The sequence below is a fragment of the Chiroxiphia lanceolata genome, chromosome 5, assembly GCF_009829145.1.
Source record: "Chiroxiphia lanceolata isolate bChiLan1 chromosome 5, bChiLan1.pri, whole genome shotgun sequence".
Taxonomy (NCBI): domain Eukaryota; kingdom Metazoa; phylum Chordata; class Aves; order Passeriformes; family Pipridae; genus Chiroxiphia; species Chiroxiphia lanceolata.
In genome coordinates, this window is record NC_045641.1 from 42,322,115 (window position 1) to 42,347,796 (window position 25,682).

General features: G+C 32.2%; 1 protein-coding gene across 8 annotated transcripts in view; it reads left to right on the plus strand.

Moving 5' to 3' along the window:
• LRRIQ1 (leucine rich repeats and IQ motif containing 1) overlaps nucleotides 1-25,682 on the plus strand; it is a 110,392-nt gene that overhangs the window by 75,365 nt on the left and 9,345 nt on the right. For 6 of the 8 annotated variants that reach the window (XM_032688901.1, XM_032688900.1, XM_032688902.1 and 3 more), the window contains 3 exons: nucleotides 10,542-10,674; nucleotides 12,169-12,229; nucleotides 16,905-17,025. In XM_032688901.1, the coding sequence (XP_032544792.1) occupies nucleotides 10,542-10,674; nucleotides 12,169-12,229; nucleotides 16,905-17,025 (315 nt within the window). Of the gene's footprint in view, nucleotides 1-10,541; nucleotides 10,680-12,168; nucleotides 12,230-16,904; nucleotides 17,026-25,526; nucleotides 25,577-25,682 lie in introns of those variants that run through there. The other 2 variants (XM_032688906.1, XR_004357260.1) reach the window with 2 other exon arrangements.

Consider the following 25,682-nt stretch of genomic DNA (forward strand, 5'->3'; position numbering starts at 1 on the left):
ATCAGTACCTCTAACACAGTGCTTCTAATCAACTTATTTATCTTTTCAGAAGAGCAGAAAAATCTTGCTGAAGAAAATGCTTTGTACTCACGTCTCTAGTTAAATTAAAAAAAATTCTGTAAATATTACCATTTAATATTTCTCTATTTCTTCAAGTGCCTTAAAGAGTTCTGTCCACCTTTTCAATCAGATTACTTTATATTAAAATTGCTGTATCTTGTATGAAAAGGAAACTACATTGGAATCTTTCTTACAAAACAGATTCTATGTAAGAAAAAAAGTGGATATTTTCTTGTTGCACTCAAACTTGACAATGAAATGCTACCATTCTGCTTCATGACAGTGACTGTTACAGTGGAAGCAAAATCTTGGTTTAGGCAGTTAAATTATGTTTTGACAAATTCCCATGTACAATTATACAATTTTATTAACTTCATTTAGTCTATAAGGTTTTAAAACTCATAATCATCTGTTTCCTTCTTCTGTATTAAATAGTATAAGATTAGCTACTGAAGTTCCATAATCTTACGTGGGAGTTTGCTTACCTAATTGGAATTTATGGGATTTCAGTCCTTTCTGTATCAGACCTTAATGCTCTATAAATTCCTATTTGCAGGAACTTAGATCATCAGCTGCAAACAAGTGAATAACTGTTTTAACCTGTTGTTGTGCAACAGGTAAAACAAATTACACCTTTAAGTTATACCTGTGTTAAAAGCTTTTGCAAATATAAACAGAATGCACATGAGGCAAGTTCACCTATTTGAAATCATTATGGTATTTAACTTTTTCTTTCCTTTTCAAACAAATTTTATATATATATATATATATATGTGTATATATACAAAATATATATGTAAATATCAGTGAGTTGGAGAGTTTGGTAGCAAGTTTAGCTAAAAAGTTTAGTGAAAAGAAACTAATTTAAACACACCTAGTCTGAGAATAAAATTACACTCAAGATTAAAGGTGGTTAAATTATGTTCAGAAATTGAACTGGAGGTTTTGTGTTAATTTTCTCTTTAAAAAATAATTTTAATAAAGATCTAAATAAAATTCTATAAAAGGAGGAATCAGTGCTAATTTATTCCTATTTCAAGTCTGATTTCTTCATTCAGTGAGGTGAATCATTCAAACCTTCTCTGCATGGATAGAAAAAAACCTGTGCCATTGTAGCTATAATTGATCCAAATTCAATATAATTAAGTCAGTTCCATACCCGTGGGGCTGAATACTCTTGTTGGTTTCTCTAAAATTATACACTGTGTTTCAATTTTTACTTTTCTTCCATGTGTTTACAAGCTGAAAATTTCAGTCCAATTAGTCAAGAAATCTATAAAAATACTAAGCTCTTTGAGACATAGGTATTGAGAATTAACCTGGGGCAACTTGTAGGCAAACTGTGGATTTGTTTTGCTTTTTTTACCTGACCTTCTTTACAAATGAAAATTCCATTTCTTTTAATAGATCTATAAGACACAATTTCAGATTGTTTAATTTTTTCCGTGATATATCAACCAATTAAGTATAATTAGTGAGAAGAATTAGTACTTTTATGTCTATGTTTATTTATAGACACTCATAAACTCATAAGATTAGTGTTTATGGTTATATCTAAGCTGGATGTAAATATATAAGAATTGCACACAATGGGGGATGGACTCACTTTAAATGTAGAGTTTTAAGAAAAAGAACCATGTCTATCTGAGACTTTTTTTTTTCATTTAATTCAATGAGCACAAGCCTTGTTTATACAATGTTTGGCATAATGACAGGCCTGATCTTCAGTGGTACCTCTTGGTTTTGCTATAAAATAAATTAAACAGCAGGCTTGTACTTAGTCTCTGTAGGCTTTATGTGTGTATTTGACAATGTAAAGTAGTTCTGCTGTTATGCATTACTGCAGTGACAAAGATGTGAATTGTCAGAGTATGTTCATCAAATGCCAACAGGTATTTCAATTCAACATCAGAAAGTAAGCCAGAAATAGTTTTGCCTCAAACAAAATAAAACCCTTTTAAATTGAAAAATATATGATATTTTGATAAATCATATATATCATATGAAATTCTACAGATAGAATAGGTAACCAATTCATAGGTATTCATAATTGAATTACATATTGACATTCATACAATAATTTCATTATTTCCCTTTCAGTGTTACTCTGCACTGAAAAGTACCAATCATTTGTGACACTTGTGCATGTTGCATGTGTTGATGAACTTGAGTTCTTAAAACAAGTTCTTCTATTATTCAGATAACTATCTAGAAAAAATGTTTATTCTCAAGAGTAAACATAATACTTTTTTAAAATGTAAATTCCCAAGGATGGTCCTGTGCAGGGTTAAGGAGTTGGACTCCATCATCCCTGTGGGTCCCTTCCAACCTGGCTATTTTGTGATCCTGTGATATTTAATTACGTGTTCATAAAAACTATGAGACAGTTGTTAATGTGGTGTAAGTCAGCTTTACTAAGTTCGTGCTGCTCCTGAGTAAGAAGGAGCTTACTCAGTTTCTTCTTAGTAGTTGGCAAATGTGTCTTCTTGTCACATGGAAGCTTCAAATTTTTATTTTGAACAATGTTTTGTTGGGTTTAGATTCTTCAGTCCCTTTCTTGTATGTTTAAGCCCTTCAGTACAAACAAAACCTACTTTAATGGTTGTCACACTCAATAAAAATTGATTGTATTTTGTAATTTTTGCCCTCTTTATAGGGTACAACGTAGTAGTTAGACCTCCTGCACTCTTACAAAATGTTCCCTTGTATTTGTTATTTTGAGAATGCCTTTGGAAGATCTTATGTCTTAAATAATTTTGCTTGGTTTATTGAATTTAGAGAAAGGTATTCATCTGGCTTGGACTACATACGAAGTGATAATCTTTTCTTACTTGGGAATACTGTTTCATTATTGAGCAACTAAACACTTCTGTTGAAGTTCTTGATTGTTTCTGTCATTTAATTTTAAGAAGTGGGAATGGATACAAACAAAATATATAAAAAAATATATTCTGTAAAAACGGGGGGGTTATATTTTGCATATCTTTTCTCCTGAACAGTATAAAATCCTCTTTTCAATAGAGAACATCCATCATTAGGGGGATTTATTAATTCCCCAAGATTATGAGAAAAACTAGAGATACTGTACTAGGTAGATTTGGGAGTTCAGACAGAAAATATATGAGCATGTAGACAGAAAAGATAAACAAAATAGGCTTAATCTACTTCCATTTTATTTCTACCTTACAATTGCTGATGGATAACTAAGCATGGAAATGTTGAACATACTATTTCAAAATATTTTTTTGCTCCCCTTGATCTCTTTGGTTCTTCAAGGGTCTTGACTATCCAAAGAGCTCTTGGCTGTTCTCCAGATTTACTTCTCAGCAATGCTGTTGATGAGGTTTGCCTGTGCTGAGTGGCTGAAGGGAGTACTATGTAGACTAGAGGACACCTTGTTCATAGAAGACTACACAAAAGAATAATGTGAAAATATGTGCATCATACAGGCATAGAGGTGTAAAGTTTTTCGTGTGCTTTTTGAATTTGTAAGCACCTGAGTGGATCCTGGAAGCATGCTGATTGTGGGTAGAAGTAGTTTACATCAGTAATTCTTCTCTCTCTGTGCTCGTGGGTAGAATATCACCTCTTTAGTTTCGTCATTTTTGTAGAGTTGACGTTTGGTTTTGGCAGGGTTGGTTTTGGGGTTTTTTTTAAGAAAGAAACCAACTTAACTTTTCAAGCATGAAGCAATTCCATGTTGTTTCTCAAGCTATATGTACAAGAAGTCTGCTCTTGGGTGTCTGGACTGAGAAATGTTATTTCTGTTCTTTTTAGTTGGATTGCAACTTCTATTTGTTAATGTTTTGGGAACCTGAGGAACCCATGTGTGAGCATGTGTCTGTGTACGTAGGTGGATGCTGAATTACCAATTTTTTTTATATATACTCTTCATCCTATTTGTGGTTATTTATTTTACATTTATTTCTGAATAAAATACAATCTATCTTCTCTTTCGCCACAGTTGTTGTTTATTATAATATTGCCAAAATATGTGTCCAGTTTACTGGGGCCGAAAAGTTTGGATACCTTCAATACTTACCTTGTACAAAGAATATTACACAGAATGGCTGATACATTTCATCTAAGTAGAGTCAATGAGTACATAGCATTTAATCAGTAATTCAGTAAAATTCAAAATCATAGAGTCAGTCACCAGCATTTCCAAACTTGCAAGGTTTCAGAGAAATTAGAATCTTAATATTTCCAGATGTTTGTGCAGTTTATTCTCCTGCTATTCTTCTGCTTTTCTAGGGTAAAAAACTTGCAATGGCTTTGTTATTCACTGACATTAAAATAAATAGCCATAACTATATATCTAATTCCAGTGTGAAATGACTGCAATAGCATTCTGAAGAAATACACCAATTTTTCTGTGTATTCCTTGATATGCGTGTGTTTCAACACTAGTCTACATAACTCTGAATGTAATGGTTTAAATGCTTTAATTAATCAGTTTAATCAAATGGCAGGATATTGTTTTGTTTTCTGGCTCTTTTTTTAGAGAAACAGGGAATCTCATACAATCTGTTAGAGAGTGTACACCTGTATTAAACCAGTGCACTACTGTTCCTTTACTTTTTTTTGCATCTCTATGACTTATTTTTAATTGACCTCAGCAATCTATTCTTACATTATTACTGTTATTAGCCCTTCACTATGCAATCCCTACATCTTTCCCCAAATAGATCTTCAAGTTTTTATCCCAAAATTCACTTCCTGAATCAGATTCAAACAGTTACAAATTAGCAAAAAAATGAAATCAGCAATTTCCAATGTTGTAGCTTCCTGTACACACTAGATGAAATAGTGCTTTAGGTTTATACATCAACTCAGAGAGGTGTCACATGTCTTAGCTATAGAAGATAAATGAGAAATTGTATTTAGCATATATAGAAGAGTACAGAAAGTGGTGACAGTTGGATGAATTGTAAGGAACAGTGTTTATGCTGACTTGATGTCAGTTGTAGGAAAATAAAGCTCATGAAGCTATTCAAGTGGAAGTGTACCATGTTCACAAGAAAAGACATAAGCCTTTTAATATGGAGCAGTAGTTTGCAATGGATTTGTGTGATCAGAGGGTTGCAATAGAAGAGGTTAAGTAATCAGGAGATACTGGGAGAACTTCCTAGACCCTATTGTGACATGAATTCAGAGAAATAACTTTAAATGAGGTGTCTTAAAAGTACACTGTTGAAGGTAAGACTTGGATTTGCTTCAGTATAGGGAAAGGAACAAATTGAGCATAAACAGCATGCTAGGGATAAATACCAATTACTACCAATAAATAATACTAGTGCTGCATTCTGCAGAGGCAGGAACAAGTAGCAAAATAGAAAATAATTTGGGGGAAGGTCCAAGTATGAAATCCTATTTTCCTTGAATTTAGAAGCTGAAATTTGTACTGTTTCAGTGGTTTAGGAATCTCAACGGAAGGGTTCAGCTTTTGCATAATCTAATATGTTAGAGTATAATAAAGACATCAAAGAGAGAACACAGAAAGCACAGACTGAAATATGATAACCACTGAAGCAGAATGAGCTAGTAGATGAAGAGACTGGACAAGAGAAGGAGGTTTGCAGTATAGTAGAACTTATTTGTAGTCTGAAAAAAATATAAAATACCTAGCAAAAAGGGGAAAAGACCATGAGATTTAGGGAAAAAAGCCTCCTTTTTTTTTTCCTTTAATTATTTACTTTTATAATTTTTGAAAGACATTCTCATTTACATTGATCAGTGCTCTCATGTTCAAAACTCCTTATTATGTGAGTGATAAAGCATTTTTAAGCATCAAAAAATGTTGGTCATCACCTGATGTGATATTCTTGTGACAAAATCCTATTTCATCTTTTATTCAGCTGTGAACTGACTCAGACACTACTATAAATATTTTTATTTCATTAATTCTGGTCCTAGAGATGGAAGTCAATTTAGTCAAAAGTCACTGAGATGAAAAAGTAGCTTCTGTTATTATCTAATCCTTATAGGATAGCTATGTCACAAACAAGTTTCTGTGGTTTTAAGGTAGAAATTTATGTGCCCCACTATCTGAAAATTCCAGACCTGAGTTTAGATAAACATTATCTGGAGCTATAATTTTTGGTAAAAAGAACTCTGAACCATTTACTGCCGCATGGTACTACCAACTGCCTGGAAATCAGATAGATATTGCTACTATAAATGTATTCACTGAGTACCTGTAAGCGTGCTAAAGACCACGCTAAATACCATTCTTTTTCCAAAACAGTTTGGGGCCTGTAGTGATTGCTATGTAATGCTTAGGTGTATCTAGTGACAAAGTAGACTTCTGACAAATGTGTCAAACTTTGTGTGGAAAAAACCAAATTCTTCTCATTTCTCTTACATTCTGCTGTAAATTTCTGGGAGGTTTTAGGAGTGGACGATGGGGAGGGGGGCTGTTTTTTATTATTGTTATTTTCCTGTCTGTTTCCAAATACTTCACTTTTTGCCTTAATAGCAAGAACAAACCATGTAGTTCTTACTTTCTGTTCTACATGTCTTATATAGACTGTGACAGAAATAATGCCATTTTTTTTGTTGATTGACATGGAAAAATGAGATAAAAAGTTGGATTTAGATTTGGGATTTCAAGATATTTTATAAATGTGTGTTAGGCACATAACTGTATAGAAGACAGGAGAAATAAATTCTGTATAAATATATTAAGGGTATATATAATTTATATATTATTTATATAATATACAAATATTTCTTGTATAATATATAGTATACATAATTATATAAATATATAACACTTACATAATTTTAATTTTCACTAAGAATATTTGTTTTAGAGCTTGTACATTCAAACACAGGCTTACATACACACATCCCTATAATATATATTGCTGACCAATAATTTATGCCAGAATACTGACAGAGGAAAAATCTAATGCATTAATAGCACAGACAATAATTTTATACCCAAGCTCAGCTACTTAAGGCCTATATTAAGAACACCTTTTCCAGAATACATATTGAGAAAATTAACTCTGGTCACAGATTTTTTTTATTAAGGGAGGAAAACTTAGAATGCTCAAGAATTTCCAAGCCCTTCTTTCACATTGTAGGTCTTAAGTTTCATAGTCTCTTACTTTATTTGTATTGTACTCTATATGAAGCAAGTTTTGAAGTGAATGAAATCACCCTTTTAACACAAAATTTGAAAGGCTGGATATGGTGCAGACTTCTCCACACATTTCTCTGTATCAAGAAACATATGACATAATAAAGTTAGACCTTTTGTCTACCCATCATCAACAAATATATTTGAAAAAAAAAACTTAGTGTGTTGAATCAGAGTCCTTAGCATCCTCTTGCATATAAATTGATGAAGAGTACAGTAGCTAACTGGGATTTACACCAATCAGGATTGATATAGTCATATTGTTTCAGAGCACACCCAGCAAACAGATTTGGCAGATGAAGGATGAGATTTTTCTGGATCACAAAGTTCAGGTTCATACAGGTTTGCATATGGATTTGGTGACCTAGAAAAGAATTTGTTACTTTCCTGTAATACTAAGTTCCAAGGATATTTCATATGTCCATGCTTTTCTCAGTTCTCTCTATTTGGATGCCCAAATTTTGTAGGAAATTGCCAGTAGGTGGCCCTGAATGCTTCATTGTATCTGGCCTAAGTACACAATATATGTGTGGATGATTAATTGGCAACACCTAAAAATTATTACTGTATTAATGCCAAATGTAAGACAATTCCAATCTTAAATTATTAATGTCTGTGTCATGTATAAAAAAAAAAAAGTCAAAAAGATTGAATGCTTAGAAGCGATAATCTAATGAGAGTATGATACTTGAAATACCTCTGAAATTAATTTGGGTTTCGGTGGAGTTGTACCTTCTTTGATGTATTTCGTTTTTCTCTGGTAGTCTAAGAGTTGTCCACATTTAACAATTAAAGATTATGGGTCTGATCCATTTCAAAGATGCAGATGCTTACAGTTCTTTGGAACTTCTGTGAGTGTTAGTACTTCTACAAAATCAGGTCCAGGTTTCTAAAAGCCCATAGCCCTAATGTAAGAAAGCTATCAAGCCAATGCATGTTAATGATACTGATACACCAGATTCTCAAACACATGTTGTTCATAAGTGGAATAGAAAAGTGATAATGCAGTGCTTTACTTCATAATATAGATATTTTTTTCATAAGAATTAAAAAGAGAGGTGTTGCTATTAAAAAGTAAGAATATGAGTACATTCCAAATAAGAAAATAGAATACAGTGTTCTACAGCGTTATAAACAAATTATTGAACAATGTCTGCCCATTTGGAAAAAAAAGTCACTATTAACACTAATATGGAACAAAAATATTCTCTCTATATAGCATATATATGTGCATATATGCTATATATATGCACCCTATTTTGTGCACTTTTATTTTGGTTGCTTTCTTGTTTGAATTGTGTTTCAATAATTAACAAGGAAAAATAAATACAAATAAATTTTATTAAATTTTATTAAATAAAACCACTTGTGTTTCAAACATAGTTCAATCAAAAATTGAAACTGTAACTAAGGAAAATTGTTTAAAATCATTATTGAAAGTAACTTGTCAAGCTAAAAGTATTTTTTTTTTTTTGTAAATTTTGTCGTAGATTATTGTATGTTCGTCTTCTTTCAACACACAGACTCAGATGTAAACTTCTAATACTGTTTTTAAATTTAAATCCCCTATGTTGATTTCCCTTTTAATGGATGAAAAGATAGCAAACACTTTAATAAATGCATAAATAATACCAATTCAGAAGTAATTATCCTAAGGAAGATGGTAACACTGGAACAACTTTTCTGTAAATACAAATAAGAAAAAAACTAAATATAATTTCTTGGGAGATTAGTCCTCATTGGAGAACATATGTAGAAGGCTCAGTCTCCAGGACTGCTCTTATGAAGTCACACTGAATGTGTCTTACTCTTGTTATAAATCAGTACCTTTCTTAAGTGGAGAGCTGCAAAGGTACCAGTGTAGTTGTTGACTTGGAACCTATAAATTTTCAAAATGGAAAGGTTAGAAAACTGTACTCCTGAACCAGGAGCAATATCACAAACATAAAAAAGAAGAAATAGTTCCCACTTTAATAAAGGAAGGTGATGAACTGTGTAATTATAATTCTTTAATATTTGGCACTGATTATGCGATTCACTGCTTGACCTTTTTAATCAGCCCTCACAACCTCATTTGGGTAGATACAGTGACTGTCCATCCAAGCTTTTCATTTTCTGTTTTCCTGGGGAGGTACAGGAGAATTCTATACATCAGCTAAGGATAAATTCTTCTACCTAAGTTCTGGTCCATGAGTGACTAGCAAGACATATATGACTTTATATTCTGGACCAGGACCTTGCCTAATTTTATTGGTGTAACTATGGCCTTGACAATTGAATACATTCAGCCTAAGGAATGGATTTGGTTTTAATAGGGATTCCCTATACTTAGACAAATGGAGAGCATAACCAAAAAACATTGTATTTCAGACTATGAAATAAGTAGGTATGATACTTTAATAGTATCCCTTAGAGCTAAAAGTTGAAAGCGATGAGCTCACTGTAAAGCCAGGTAAAATACAAGTGAGGAATTATATTGTGGAGCTTATGCAGAGTAAATTATAATTTTTACAGATAAGTTTAAAAAATACTTCAGGTACCAAATCTCTTAAAAGGTGAGTTAATGGATAGCCTGTAACTCCAGTTTATGTTGTCTAAACATGAATAAAAACTATGGCAGTTCTGACATTTTCCTACCCCACGCCTTTACAGTTACTGATAGTTAAAGCATTCATAGTGGGCAAATGGAATGATGTTAAGTGAGGTCACCTATGCTTTTTGCTGGTTCAAGTGCTCCTGCAATTTACCAAACAACTTCTAGTAGCTGCTGAATTCACCTATCACTGAGGAAAGAAAAATATTTGAAAGAAAAATGAAAGAATAATTAGCAACAGGGATGATAATTCAGTGTTGTCTGAAATAACATTAAAGAGAAAAACAAAAAGCTTTTGTAACAAAAAAAAAAAAAAAGAAAAAAGTTTTCTGATGACTCATAAAAGCCCTGAGTTGAAGGTGCAAAAAAAAAAAAACCTATAAAGTTGATGTATAAGGGTAGAAACTAAAAAGTTGGATATCCCCATGCAACAATGATACTTCCTCTGCAGGCTCTTACAGTTCTGGCGTCCTCTTCCTTATGTTTCAAAACATATCTGTTATTCAGCAGAATGGTCCCAAAAACTGAAGAGTCTCCAGAATTGTACAGATTTTTTTTTTTCCATAATATCACTATTTTATTCTTTATCTGAAGGAATAGTTGGACTGTTTGCGTGAAAATAAAGTAATTGCATTTTTTATTTTGCAAAAGGCAGTGGACTCCAAGTTTATATAGAGAATCTTAAAGAAAATATATTTTAAAATAATGATGACAGACAGGAGTATCTCTTTTCCTCCCCAGGTAAAAAAGAAGAATGTTCTCAGCTGGATACTGCTTTAGATGAGAAATTACAAAGGAGAAAAGATTTCACATACCAGTGGCTTCATGCACAGCTCTTGGATTATGAAGCAGCGAGTTCCAGAAATACGAAGTGGTGAGGTCATTGCCTTTAAATTAGATTTTATTTTTATTTTAAATTTTTCTTGTAAAGTGAAACCTAGGTTAATAGTTCTAAAACAAACATGATTTTGCAGCTAGCAGACAGTACACCATATTTCTGGATCCCAAACATGTCACCCTTTAGAATTGGTTTAGTAATCGTTGTATAGATACTTCTTCCACAGTGAAAATTAAATGATAAACAGTGCAGAATGTCATGGTAAATAACTACGTAGTTTTATGTTAGCAATGCAGTGGTTTTTAGACCATAAAGAGTTTAGGAAAAAAGTTCTTATTCATCATATATTTTATAACATTATTGATATATATTATGTGTTTATGTAATTAGATCAACTGTAACATTAGCTATATTGTTAGATTTGATTAGAGAAGTTAAAAAATGCCTTTTTTTAACTAGATAGTGTGTATTTATATTTTGTCTTCAAAATATAAACCCAACTTTTACATCTTCATAGTATACTGTATCAAAATGTTGTAAAATGCTCCTTCTGTATTCAGTTTTGGTTATTGAATAGATAAAATATCAACACAATTAAGGGAAAGGTTAATATGCCCTAAACTAATATGAAGACACAGTAAGTATGTTTTGGTCATAAATTCAATATGGCATCATTGATACCTTAATGAAGTCATTAGTAGACACAATGCAAAGCACCTCTGATAAAACCAAAGTGTCAGTAGGCAGGTATGGCTGCATATTGTTCTGTCTTGTGTGGAAAAATATTCCACATACCTAGTTTGTATCAATGACTGTAGAAAGTATATGAAGAATGTGTTCCTTAGGAAATATTTATCTGGCTTTGCAAAAATATTTATCTGTCAGTCATGTTCCATAATAGTGAAATACTCCCAAGTGTTTGTTTAAGATAACTTCCACGACTTTTAATTTGAATGAAAATATTGGAACAGAAATATTTGAAAGTGAGAAGGCACAGAAATTTATAAAACAATTTTCTTAAATATTATTATGCTACCTCTCCGGATGTGTGCAATGCACTAGTATTTGTACTACTGCAAAGATCATAAAATTATTTTTTAATGTGGCAAAAGTTCTGATCTCCATGGGAACGTCACTGATAGACAGTTTATAACAGCTGATACATTTAGGCAACTGAGAACAATTTGATTCCTATATAGAGTAATATTACAACTGTTTTGGCTGCAATTTATGTCAACACATGCAAAAATTCATGCATGGTTGCATTTATTGACATATATATTTTAACTTAGTATTCTGTCTATTGAATAGACAACTGCAAATTATTTATTTATTTTAATCTTAGGTACAAAAAAAATTAATATTAATCTGCTACTTTATCAGTTAATATTACTTTCTATTATGAATTTTAATAATGAGATTATTTTTAAAAATAAGCAGGATTGTTGCTAGGAAAAGATTCTGCACAGGTATTTCAGAGAACCCAGTACAGTGGGACATATTGAAATTTCTATCCTATGTTTTTCCCAGCTGTCGTTTTTTGCCTGAGATAGATCCTGCGACATGTGACAGTAGACAAGTACAGCTTGTGGTAAGAACTTGTTTCTTTGTGAGATTTTTCAGAATTCAGGTATTTCCAATCCACACTTTGTGTAAAAAGAAGAGAATTTTTTGATTAATATAATTATTTACTGTTGTCTCTGTTTGGCAAGCAAGTTACTCATTGATAGAGATCAGAAGAAATATTTTAGCCTTTAGCCTACAAACACAAGAACTTGTGTTTGTACATAGAGTTCTAGTTTCATGTCTCACACTGAGTTTGTTTTTAAGACATCAAATGCCACTGTGTGTTTTTTAAAGCTTCTAAATCAGCATTTGAAAAAAAAAGAAAAAATTAAATATGGTTCAATACCAACTACATTATTTACTAAAAATCTATATTCTTGTCTATTGAACAACTTTAAATATTCTCACATTCTATATATCACATAACTAAATCATTCTAATATGCCTTCAGTGTCATTTATTGAACTACAGTAAGTTGGAATTGTATATTAATATGGTAACATTATTAAAAATATTGCATAAAATTAGACTATACTTGGTCCATTTTATATATATATATATATATATATATATATATATATATATACGCTTTACATTTTATTGCCAAATTAGCGATATTCTTATTGATATTAGTATGTGGGGTTTAAAAGGTGGGACAAAACAAGAAACTATACAGAATTAGTGATTTATACTCATATACATGATGTAAAATATTGCATTAAAAAATATTTCCCAGTTAGCCGATGTGTCATATGCCTCATTTTGTTCTCTGAGCAATCTTGCCCTTTTCTAACCTCTGTCTTCTTTACCTTCACCACCTATGCAATTTTCATGTTTTGGAAACAATTCCATAAACTCTTCTAAAATTCACCTTTGAAAAAAAAATGCTTTTGAGGTTTAGATATTGCTATTACTGTTTTCTTTAAGACAGATTTTGTCAAATATTTTTCTCTTGCATGGGATGTGTCCAGTTCTTACGTTCTTTTAAAGTTCTTTTAAAGTTTAGGGGCTGAAATCATGAACCAAGTGATTGTGGTGGGGTTTGATTGCAGCAGCACCAATAGTTATTTGTTTGGCTGAGTCTAAAACAGTAATTGATCTAATTTGAGCAAATCATAATCTAATAATGTTATCTAAATTACATATCATGTAATTATTGGTAAGCATATGTGCACATAGGTAGATTGTATGTTATTTACAATAAGCAGTTCTGTCCACAAAATACTGTTGCAATCCCACAGTAGTATTATGTGGTGTGCCCACATAACTGGCAAAGTTATGGAATTGTCACAGCCTGTGCCACATAATTACATAGCTACTCCACATGAATGAAATGCAGAGAAAATTGAAATAGAGGGTTCAAAAAATAGAAAATGGAATAAAATGTATATCTAATGCAGAAAACAGTACTATATAGGCAATGAAATAATGATGTGGTTTGTACACACAGATGGCTGGAGAATTTTGGGTTTAAAATTTACATGGGTTCTTTTTTAAAGGTTGAAATGTGAACAACTACTGCTTTTGCACAGTAGGTGAGTTAAAAGCTATGAAATTGTGATAAAAAGGAAGTTAACACTTAGCTTCAGTCATTATCAAACGTTTCTGGTAAACTGAAAGTGGAAAATATACAGTAAAATAAAAGAAAAAAGAGAAAAAGAGAGAGAGAGAAATAGAAGAGGAAAGCATTCCTGGGCAGTTCCAGTAGTTTATTCATATGTCATACGCTCTATCATGAAGTTTCCTGATGTGTAATAGGATCTTTGGTTTTTATGTGTTCCATAAGCCTGCATTCTGAAAGTACTAAATTAATATAGTCTTCTAACTGCTATTTGTGCACATTCCAATAATTTAAAACTTTATTTTTCAGGGATACAAAATGGTATTTCAATGGTTGCATATTAACAGCAAAGTCTTAGCACTTCTTACTGGGGATTATTCCTATGTGGTAACCTGCAGTAAATCTAAGACCGTATTATCTGAATCTCGGTCATTTTGATGATTTTTCTTACTAATACTACTATAGAAGTGCTTAGGAAGGCATGCTGACTTACAGTTTAAACTTACTACTTTAAATTAGTATGATTTTGTTGAATAACAAGTGGGATGAACTTCCTGATTCTTTTTTTATGAAGTTTAACTTACCTACAGGGTTAACCATTTCACTGTTGATCAGTATCTCCAAATCATATATTCAAGATATAAATCATTAAATTCAAGATATAACTTGAATTTAAAAGTGCTTTTTATCTCTGAAGGTTACAGAATATCTTGATAATTTTACATAGGAATACACAAATATACAGATGCAAAGATGTGTTCAAGGCAAAGATTCCCCTTGATTGAACTTAATTTCCAATTAATTGGAAAAAAGGATTTGTAGTAATAAAACCAAGGGCATAAAGTCTGAAGAGCTGACTATGGAGATCACTACAGGTGGAAGTCCAATACTACACTCTGCAAAAAACTGTATCAATATCTTAAATTTCTTCCAAATTTTGGCTCTAAGCTATAAATATAAAAGGGAAGGTTTTAATTAGCTTCAGAGGACTTTTGATCAACTTCTTTACAAATGTGAAATTAAGTTTGCTCCAGTGATTAATACAACCTTAAATATTACTCTGACTGTAATTGGGTGAAAACACTTATCTTTATTTGAAATAAAATAACAAATATTTTACATCAGAGAGACAGCCAGCCCTATTAAAAGCTAGCATATAATCCTGAATATTGTTGTCTACAAGATGATGAAGCCTCAGTTTATATGATGGTAAAGATTGGATACTGTGGAAAGGCTATCTGTTTAGAATACTGTGGTCTCCTGGGTCTTTGGGAATTGGGATATTAGAAAACTTTTGTGGTGTGTTGAAAGGTTAGATGGAAATAAGAATGATCGGTTCCATTGGTTTGAATCTCTCTGAGCATCACAATGATTACATTACTTCTACTAATGAAAGACTAAAAGCTTTCTATTTAAAGATTTTGAATATAGGAAGTTGTCACAGCCTTAAAGCAACTGTAAATATTAAGTCCAAAAAATATAAAGAATTGACAGGATGGAACATTACTCTTTTCAAAGTTTCTTGACACTGCTATGGAAGAGAAAATAAAATATTGATGTTTACAGCAATAATAAAGCCTGCTACCTGTGCAAAGCAAAACTTTAAAATCCTGGTCATTAAACAAAAGGCAAGCATTAGAAAACAAGGGATAAACTTTCTGTGCGGACACAAAGGGTATGCAGTCACTAAGGAAGAGTGTAAAATCTCTGTATATTTGGAGATTTTGGTTTGAAAATACACGGGCTTTTTAATGAATTTTACATTAAACAGTGACTGAGTAAAGACAAGGAAATGAAACAGGTCTCCATTTCATCTGAGTTCTCTGAGTTAGACTGGACTACAAAGCCTGTCTGCATTGGTGTAGGGCTGCTCTTGGTACAGTGAGCTAGTTTGAACAGGAAGTCTGGAGATTGTCTCCTCCAGAATAGCCTACAACTTCACAGTAACAGCATTTTCCTGAGAAAAAGGGAGCTGCAGGCTTTAACTCTCTGGGAGTTGAGACCCAGTCTCTCGATACCTGATTGAGTAGTCATGCTACTACAATGTTACAAAAAAGTTTGGTGACATTACTACTAGCATAGTCTTTCCTTTTCTGTAGTTTGTTTGTTTTTACATGTAAAAAGAAAGGGTCTCTACTCAGTTAGAAACCTTGCTTCTGAAAGACACCTAGATTTTCAGCCCAGATAGGAAGGACTTAATCTGCTTTTCTGGACTCCACTTCTGAAGGTCCAGAGACTAGAAAATTCTGTCTTTATGTTTATTACTTCCAGCTGACTGACTCTGCACTGGAGATTTTGTAGGTTGTTCATCTGCAGTGTCTTTATTTTTCTCAACATTGTTATTGGCCCTCAGTATCTAGTGAACAGTAGAGTTAGATGGCTGCATAGTTTTTATTTCCTTCATGAGTAAGTGAAGTTGTTTCTGCAAAACTAACAATCTACAATTTACAGTGTGTGATATCTTCCAGGTCAGAGTTTTTCAACTTTGCCCTACATGTTCCCAAAATACCATTGCTAAAATGAAATATGATTTTCATTTCTATTTTGCCATATTTGTGTGCAGGTAACCTGCCTCATGCCAAAACACATGACCAATGGATGTTAGAAGTTTATAATTAATACAATACTCTTAGCTAAAGTATAATTAAAATACTGTCTGATAGTTATGGCTAATTAGCAAAAACCTAAAAGATTAAATTACTCACTGGGCCCTTGTCTGATTGAAGTGATATGTGTCCTGGATAAAACATAAATATTGCAGGAAATAATCCAATATGACATCTCTGGCATTCAACTATAACTTAAATTATAGACTGGTCAGTAAATGATCTTAAGCTGTTTAAGGTTTCATCAGCCGTCTGCAAGATTGATTTTCTTCAAAATTACTGTACTAAAATGTTTTCTTTTGTTGTTGCATTGACTCAGATCACAAACCACAATTTTAAGATCGGCTCTTATTTACAAAAGTGCTTTGACATAGTGCATTTGTTCAGCCTAGGCAACAAAAAAGGATTGTGGTATCATTTTGAAGAAGGTTGTTTGACAGACCCTGTTTGTTTATTTGGAGTAATGTGAGCTACATTCAAAAAATGTTATATTTTGTTTCATGATTGTGTACATTCTCTCCCACTGCTTCCAGGCAAGCCCTGTAAGCAGAGAAGACATGGATTTAGAACTTGTTTCTATGGCCAGTGGAAGTGCTTTGACTGAGAACAGAGAAAAAAACACGCTGCCACACAGACACTCAACAAGATCTTCGAGTAAGTTGTGGGTTCTTTCAATATCAGTATTAAAGATCACTTTAAAATGCTAGGTAGAACTGAGTGTGCTTGAAATCCTTAATAACACATGCTACTTATCTTTCTGTTTCTTTTTTACCTAAAGCCTTTTCATTCATTTTCTACAGTTCTGTTTAAAAACTGCATCTTTAATATCAATAGACTTTCCTCTTGTGATTTTAATGGGAAGTTACCAGTGACATATTCTAGGTCTTCTGATGTTTGAGCTCTTAAAAGATTTTCTTTTCCCTAAATTATAATACAGATTTGGTTCTTTTATCTTTGCTTGAATTTTTTTTTCCAAAAGAGCTTTTAAAAATGCATGTTTTGTTATCTGAATACTAGAACACATATCCTAAATCAAGGCACAGATTTCTGTCGTGTTGATTACCAGTTATGCTGTAGTATATGATCCCACTGAGCTTACTATAGCTCAGTAACAGAGGATCCCTTTAAAGCCTTATATTTTTACCACTCTAATATCATACAACTTAACAAAATAATATATATATATAAAATACAAAAATAATACTTGAAAGTCATGAAATGATGACATTTTATGTTTCATGTCTTACTTTGCATAACATAACTGAAGAAATGTTAATATATTTCTGATAAGGTCATACTATATTTTGTTATTTGTGTACAATGTCTTTTTCAAATAACTAAAACTCCAACCCCCAAAAATATACGTTATGAAAAATATAAGCTGTGTTAAATAATTCTGGAAAAGTTATCAAAATTCCTAGAACTTTTTAAGGAGTGAATTTTCTTGAAATGTTTTATATCAAAGTAGAAAATGGATTATTTCATAAATTATATGTAATTACTGAATTGGCTTTTTGATTATGTTTTCATATATGCTGACTTTTCACTTTCAGTGAGAAGCAAATTAAAGTTCAAGAAAAACATGTAAAAATACTTGATATCTCTATTTTTCTGACATACTTTTTGAAGGTTTTGGAATAAAAATTTATTTACATTATATTAGTTCACCACAGTAACAGTGAGTACAATTTGTTTGTGCTTATTCACTCGATTTACATTCCTAAAATTAGATTAGATGAAATTTATCATCACAGTCTAAGCTAATTTTATCCATGGAGAAAGAATATGATTCTTTCTCTGTGCCTGCCATCTTAGAAAAGAACAAATTGTGTCCTGAGTTTTCTTGCTTTTCTCCATTGGTTAGTGATGAAGCCACACCATTTAAATTAGATGAGATTCCTAACTGCTAAGATCCTGAATTTAGATAACTCTAAGCTACTGATATCAATGGCAAAATTATCATTATATTCATATATCCAGAATAGAATGCATGCATATCTTGAATAATTGAGTTAAATAGTGTACACTGCATTCATATTAATGTATAACTGCTGTCTAGATTGTAACCTACACTGTAACTCCATCCAGAAAAATAAATAAAAGTAAGCTCTTTTGACAAATATAGACGTGTAGAACTTGCCTATGTTAGGAGCTTGGGAAAGATTTTTTCTTCAGGAAAGAAAAAAGTGTCATTGTAGTGTACCTTCAATAAGGAGAGACTAGGAAAGGAGCAGGGACAATAGTCAACTGGCAGAGCCATAAGTGCGTGAGAGAGAGAGGGGGCAGAGGCGGGAGGCAGGGGGAGAAGGAGAGTTTACAGTAATATAAATATACTTCCAAAAAATACACATCTACAGCATAACTACATATTCTTTCTCCTTTCAGTAGTCCAGGAGCTATATTAAAAAAGGCCCTGGTCTTACACCTTTTTACATAAGTTTCTTCATGTGTGTTTATATAAATTTTATCATCACGGATTTGAGAAATTAAACAGTGATGATACATTCAATGGTAATGCATATTCTATATAAACCCAAACATAACTATTACCTTTGTGTGTTTCATATGCTGTATATAAACCTGCTTGTTACATTAGTTCTGTTTACCAAAGACCGTTGCTTTTCAATGATCAAAAATAAATTATTAGCCCTGTGGGATCCTTAATGTAAATATATCATAAATTTGCCTTTACTTATAATGTATTTGTTATAAAATACTTTCCTGTTGTATAGTCTGTCTTGGTTTTGCTTTCTGAAATATTAAATGAAGATGCCTAGAAACAATTTCAGTGATTTAGTAGGTGTATCCCTTTTAACTTGCTCTTGTATTACAGATTATTATAAAGATTCTGTGACTTCAGAGGTGCTGTCACTTGAATAAATTGTTAAATCATGTTCCTTATGTATAACTTGTAATTTAGAAATTGTATCAATAAATTGTTGAGATCTTACAGGCTGGAAAGTGAGGTCTAAAAATGCAAGATAAATGATTCTGAAGTATATTTACTTAAAAATAAAAAAACCCAAATCTATGTGATACTGAAATAAAGTACCTTTAAATATATACTACAGGGAAATGTAGTGTGAATGCTCATATCTTTGTAAAGACAAAACATGCAACACTTCAAAGTTATTATCCTTTAATTCACAGGGGTTTTTAGAAAGGCTAAGTCAGGATTTTCAGAGATATTTTTGGGAACTTCCCAACTATTATGTACTTTATATATTTTCCAAAGGTGGGTTCTTTGAATTCAGGGTTAAAAATTTTAAGTCTTTTATAACCCAAATTTACTATTTTTTCTCAAAAAGTTGGATGAGATAGATTAATCCTAAACTGACTTAATTCTTTTCCTTGACAAAGCAAAATTAATTAAGTAATAAAATAAATGCTTTTAACATTGTATATCTTAGTTTAAGGAAACCATTTTTTTACTTTTAAGTATTTGATTTGGTTCCCTGTTACACATTCAAAGGGAAAACTGACTGTTAATTAAATTGACCCAGTATTAAAAAGTAAAGCTCAAAAAAAAAATTAAATATAACCTAAAGAAAGAGTAGCCATTGTTCAGTTGGGCTATTTAGTTATCTATCTAATTTAGGACCTTGCTTCTGTTGATGGCCAGTTGTTATGATCTAAGAACTTTATATAGATATATACTACTTTATATTCTTTCTGAAAACCATAGTTATTGCTTTATGATCCCAGGTAACTATTTTTTCTATTGCTTGAGCTGATTTTTTTGGGTGGGTGTAGCTGGGGGGCTTTTTGGCCGTTCTTACCTGACCACTGCTAAAATCTTAATCTCTGTGATATCTAGTCCCAATAAATTGCAAAAGTAGTTGTGTTAGCACGACCTTTTGCTGGTTATATTTTCTGCCTTTTATTTTCACATAGATTTAACTTGCTTTTGTAAAAAAATAACAGGGAAAAAAAATTCTTTTTCCCTGCTGAATAATATTTCTGTGATACACATACATAAGACATGATGGTTAGTGGCTTACAGTCAGTTATGTAAGATTCAAGTGTAGGACCTACGATCACTGGTATTTTTATTAACTCCATAAACATTGGTGTGAATTACTGGTTGTATTTTTTGTTTTAGTTCTTTCCTGAACACTAGTAGTGTGGTCATCACTAAGTTGCAAGGTGGACACAGAAATATTAAGGATTGTTTAATATCTGACTAGACAGGACGATTTTTTTATATACTAATGTCCAATTTGTGAATAGGCTATGACAGTCATCAACTACTGTCCATCATCCTAATCTATTTCTGGCCAACCAATACTGGACCTTTAGATGAGTCTCCTATATATTTACATTGTCAAACTGTCATCACAATGTTGTGGTTTTCTTTTCTGTGCAAATTTAAGGTTTTTTTCATTGCACTTGCCTTGGGAACTACAATCTTCTGACAGGGATTTCAAGATGGACCAGAATGTGAAAGTGGAATGCAATGGGAGCTGTGCCTTTAACCGTTATTTAAATACTGTCCAGAATTCTTAATTCTTTTCTTCCTTGAATTATAGCTTTTCAGAGAGCCTCTGATATCAGTAAAACACTGCTTTCCAGGAAAAAAAAAATTAAATAAATTAGGACCTGAACCTTGTCATTCCTTCGTCACTCTTAGTTCAAAAAATGGACCCAGGTATATCTCCACTAAAAAAAAAAAATCATTTCTATTTCTCATATAAATTCAAACTTTACTATTTTGTTAGTCAGTGAAATAAAGCTTAATTCTGCATTTCTTACAGTGAAAAGTCTTCCAACTCAGAGAAAGAAAGCCACAATAACTTTTACTACAATTTCTTTTTACATCTTTTCAATTCTTTTTGCTCTTAACAGAACCCCACATTGATTTTAATTTTTTTTACCTCCCTTTCTTTGATAATGAGAGTCCTTAGAAAGTCTTCAACTTTGTTTTAAGCAGTGTATGGTAAAGCTTCACTTAAAAAAATTCTTACTTTCCTGTTCCTTTCTTCTTAGCATCACTGTTGTCTATATATTCTGGTTCAAAGACTGCTGTCTTTCATTTGGGGTTTGTAAACTCTCTGTGTGTAGTAAACTTCTCATTTTTAAGCTCTACATGTCATTACTTATATTTTATCCAGGGGTCTCTTGTGCATATTTCTTTCCTTCTTGCTTTTTCTTTTTTCTTTTTTTTTAATGGAGGTACATACATATTTTTCTATGTATTAGTTAACTATCAAACAACGTATACCTAATCTTTTTGAACAGACTACACGATGCTGCTTAATTCACTTTGAGGTTGCATATTAAAAAATTACCTAAATGCAGATTTTAAAAGCCATTTAGAACTTGCTTTCATTGAATTTAACAGGCTAGGGAGAAAAATGATACATGATCTCATGTAATTTCATCATCTGTGTTTTCAATTATGAAAATAATTCAAGAACAGATACACAAAGGCATTTCCTAAGTTTTAAATGCTTAACTTTATAGCCTGATAGTCTTCTGCTAAGGCTTGGGGGTTCTTCAGTGTGGGTGTGGTTTTGTTTGTTTTTTTTTTAAAGAGAAACCAGGTTAAAAAAAAAAAATAAAAATCCATTCTGAGACATTGGCTCGTAGTTCACTTAGATACCCACATAAAACCATGTAACCATTAGACCAACGACAAGGATTTCTGTCATTTTGTATGAGTAAATAATAACAATTTTAGGTTTCCTTTGCTGTGGGATATTTGTCAAGTAGATTCAAAAATATTTCTCAACTCAGTGCACTGAAAGGTCCAGTAATGGATGCTGGGCTACTTCAGGTTGTTGCGCTGGATGGTAAAGATGTGTCTATAAGATCTTCTTGCCCAAGTCAGTCTTTCTTTCCTTTTTTTTTTCCTTCTACTTTTTCTCTTTTTAATTACTGTCTTTTCCACACCTGTGTTCTGTAATCCTTTCTTTTATTATGAATGGTTCTTATTTCTGCTTCTCCAAATTCTTATTTCAGCATAAGCTTCCTCTCCCATCGACTCCTAGGCTTTTTTCACACATGCCATGAAGTCTTGTGTTTATTTCCAAACATACTGGTCTGATTACCTTTTTCCTCTCATGCTCTGTTCCTTTTGGATCCGGATTATTCCTGACAGTATTCCTCAGATTCACCATCTCCTAGTTTAGACCTCCTCCAAATTTGGCCTGGTTTAATGTACTGTTTAGGCAGATTTTGAGTCCAGACTCTTAATGTACTTACTCTTTGTGTTCTTCCTTATCATCACCTGTATTTTCACTACTTTTAATTATGTAAGTTCTGAGAATTAGGGACCATCTAGTGCCCCATAATTCATCATCTTTATTCTTACTCTGTTCCCCTTTGCCAATTCACAACTTTCTTCTTCCCTATATTTTTCTCTCTGCTCTATGTCAGTCTATTTGTCAAGTCATTCTAGTCTCTTGTGCCAGCTGTGCCAGGGTATTGTTTGCCAAGTTAGCTTTAGTTTCTTCTACCTTGTTTCCAAGTCAGTCTCATCTCTCTTCTGAATTTTGCTTCCAGCCTTCTGCCTCTTCTCTCAGTCTCCTTCCTATAGGAGCTTTGATTTTGATTTTCTCCATGGTTGCTGTAGCTATGCTCCATCTGCCACAGACAGCATGGAACAAGCAGACTTTTAAGTTCCCTGACTTAGCATGATCTTCAGCCTTTTCATTAGGAAGTCTTGCTTAGCTCCATATAGTGTCATGGTAAAGCATGTTTCCATACTGACTGATATTTTAGTGAATATAGCACAAAAAAATCAAGAACTCCTTCTCTGATCATGGAAAACCTTCAATTTGTATATAGTTGATCCAAATTTGGACATATCCTAAAAGGAAGGCTCTGTTACTTGGCAGATTTCAAGTCCTGCAGGAGCAACATAAATATTTTGTGTATTTTCTTAGAAGTGACCAACGATTCGGAAACTTCAGCCAAAGGCATATACTCAGTATGTAAAATTTCATCCTAAATGGTCAAAATTGGGGAAATAGATAAGGAGCTGAAACACAAAATAAATTCTGAGCTTTAATAACCAGCGGTGCTGAAAGTCCTGTTTGTAGTTAAAAAAAGTTGTATTTTAGAGGAATGTATTTGGAGCACTATGGTTATTATGTTTACTTTAAGTGTGTGGAATGGAAATTAATAAATGTTTATAAATTATTCTTGTAAATGCTTATCTCTCTGAACTCCTTCATGTGACTCAGTCACATTCTAGAGTTCAGATTATTCAAGTATATAATTGTCAGCAGGATCTAGTTAGAACAGCATCAATGTTTGATAAACAAAGAAATTTAAGTTCATGGTTTCTACCAGATTTTAAAACTAGTCTCTAGTCCTACCAATGTGAAGTCAAGAAGATTTATAGACAAAATTCCTCATTTACTTACAAAAAAAAAAAATTAATTATGAGTATATTCTGTCTTCGAATCTCCATACAGCAAGAAGATGTATCTTTACATATCATATGGGATTTCATATAAGTTCCTCCTGAGGCTTTTCAGTGCTATTTAAATATAATTTTGAATTAAAAAAAGATAAAATTGCAACACAATAAATTTTTTATGTAAACAGTGCAACTAAAAAAAAAAATTTGATCCAACTTCAGGATAGGCATAAGTAACATTATTAAAAAGCAACTTTTCTGATATTGTAGCATTTACCTTTTTCACAGGCCTGCTGAACCTACCTTCTTTTCAGAGCTTAAATTGATGTAAATGCTTTGCTGCTGAGGATTCGTTCTGGTCACTTTCATTAAAATGTTGAAGTTTTTTCTCCATGCCTTCTTATGCTGTATTTGCTTTTAAGTAATACAATATGGTAAAGACTTTGAAATAAATTATATCTCCAGACACACAATGTTAGGTGGATCGATAAATACCCTATGACGTCTACTATGCATCATAAAATTTCTATCATAACCTGTTTAACAAAGCTTTTCTTCTTGGACACCAAGAATTTGATTCAAAGCATTTTACATATTGCATTACTTATCTAAACAGAGGATATGTAAGCCTTAACATTTGTTAAAAGACCCAGGCTTTAACAAAAAAAAGACCAGAACAAATCAATAGCAGAAAACAGATTAAACAACCAGAAAGTGACTGCTTAGAAATAGAAGCATGTGAAGTTACCCCAAGACAAGCTTTCAGCACATACTCAAAAGAAATGGTTATTTGATATATACAGGCACCTGAAAGTCTTTCAGACCATTCTGGAGCTTCATATAGTAAATTGCTACAAGTAAGAGAATGTACAGCCTGCTACAGCCTGTCTTCCAAAGACTGCTTTGGGACAGGAGAAATCAAATTGCTTTTTTGGCTAAGATTTGTTCCCACATCAGTTGGTATTAGAATGACCGTGTATTGTGTTAAATTATACTTAATACACTTGCCAAGTTCTATTTAATTCTAGTATAAGTAAAGGTAATAATAATAATAGTTATTGTTGTTGTCAAAAATATCAGCACTGTATATAGTAAACCCAATGTAACTGTTCAAATTTATGTTTAGTAAAGATACTTAGCTTATATGCAATTAATATATTTAATTTATATTCAGTAAAGATAAGACCATGAAGCAATGTGAATCTTTCTGTTGTTGCCTTTGGGTAAGGACCACTACAAATACATTTAAGGAACATAACATGAAAGAAAAGTATTATGATTATGGTTGCAGTTATTCATAAATCACAAATACACATGTGCACACCTATGTGTGTATATATGCATATCAATTAAATATATGCCTTACAGATATCCTTATATTTATAGCAAAATATGATGGTAAATGTCACCTTTTATTTTATCAGTCAAATAATCTGATAATAGTAATTTTTTTCGCTAATATATGCTAATATGTTAACCATTCATTTGCAGGACGCATTGTAGTTAAGAGGAAAGTGGAGGTATTGCAAATCCAAGCTCTCTGTAACAACTGTTCATACCATTATTAATGCTGTAAGAGAAATATATAAAGTTCCTCAAAAAAACCCAAACCAACAAATATAAGTGAAACAAATATAATAAGGATTCATCTGCCTATTAATTTTGATATGTTTGGGGGGTTTCAGTTTGGTTTTTGGTTTGGGTTTTTTTTAGAAAAGCAAGACTATTTTTAAGGAACATTTCTAGGTTCAGTCTATTAATTCAAAGTGGCATTTTTGTCCATTACCAGGCTCTCATCTTCTGTCATCTCCTCAATCTTGACAAAATTCTAACCATTTGATTATGAAACTGTCTTTATTGAATATTTCTGAAACAATTGTCTGTTGGAAAACCGTAGAAGCAGAAAACCTGTTGTAAACACAGGTATTGACAACAACGCCAGAGG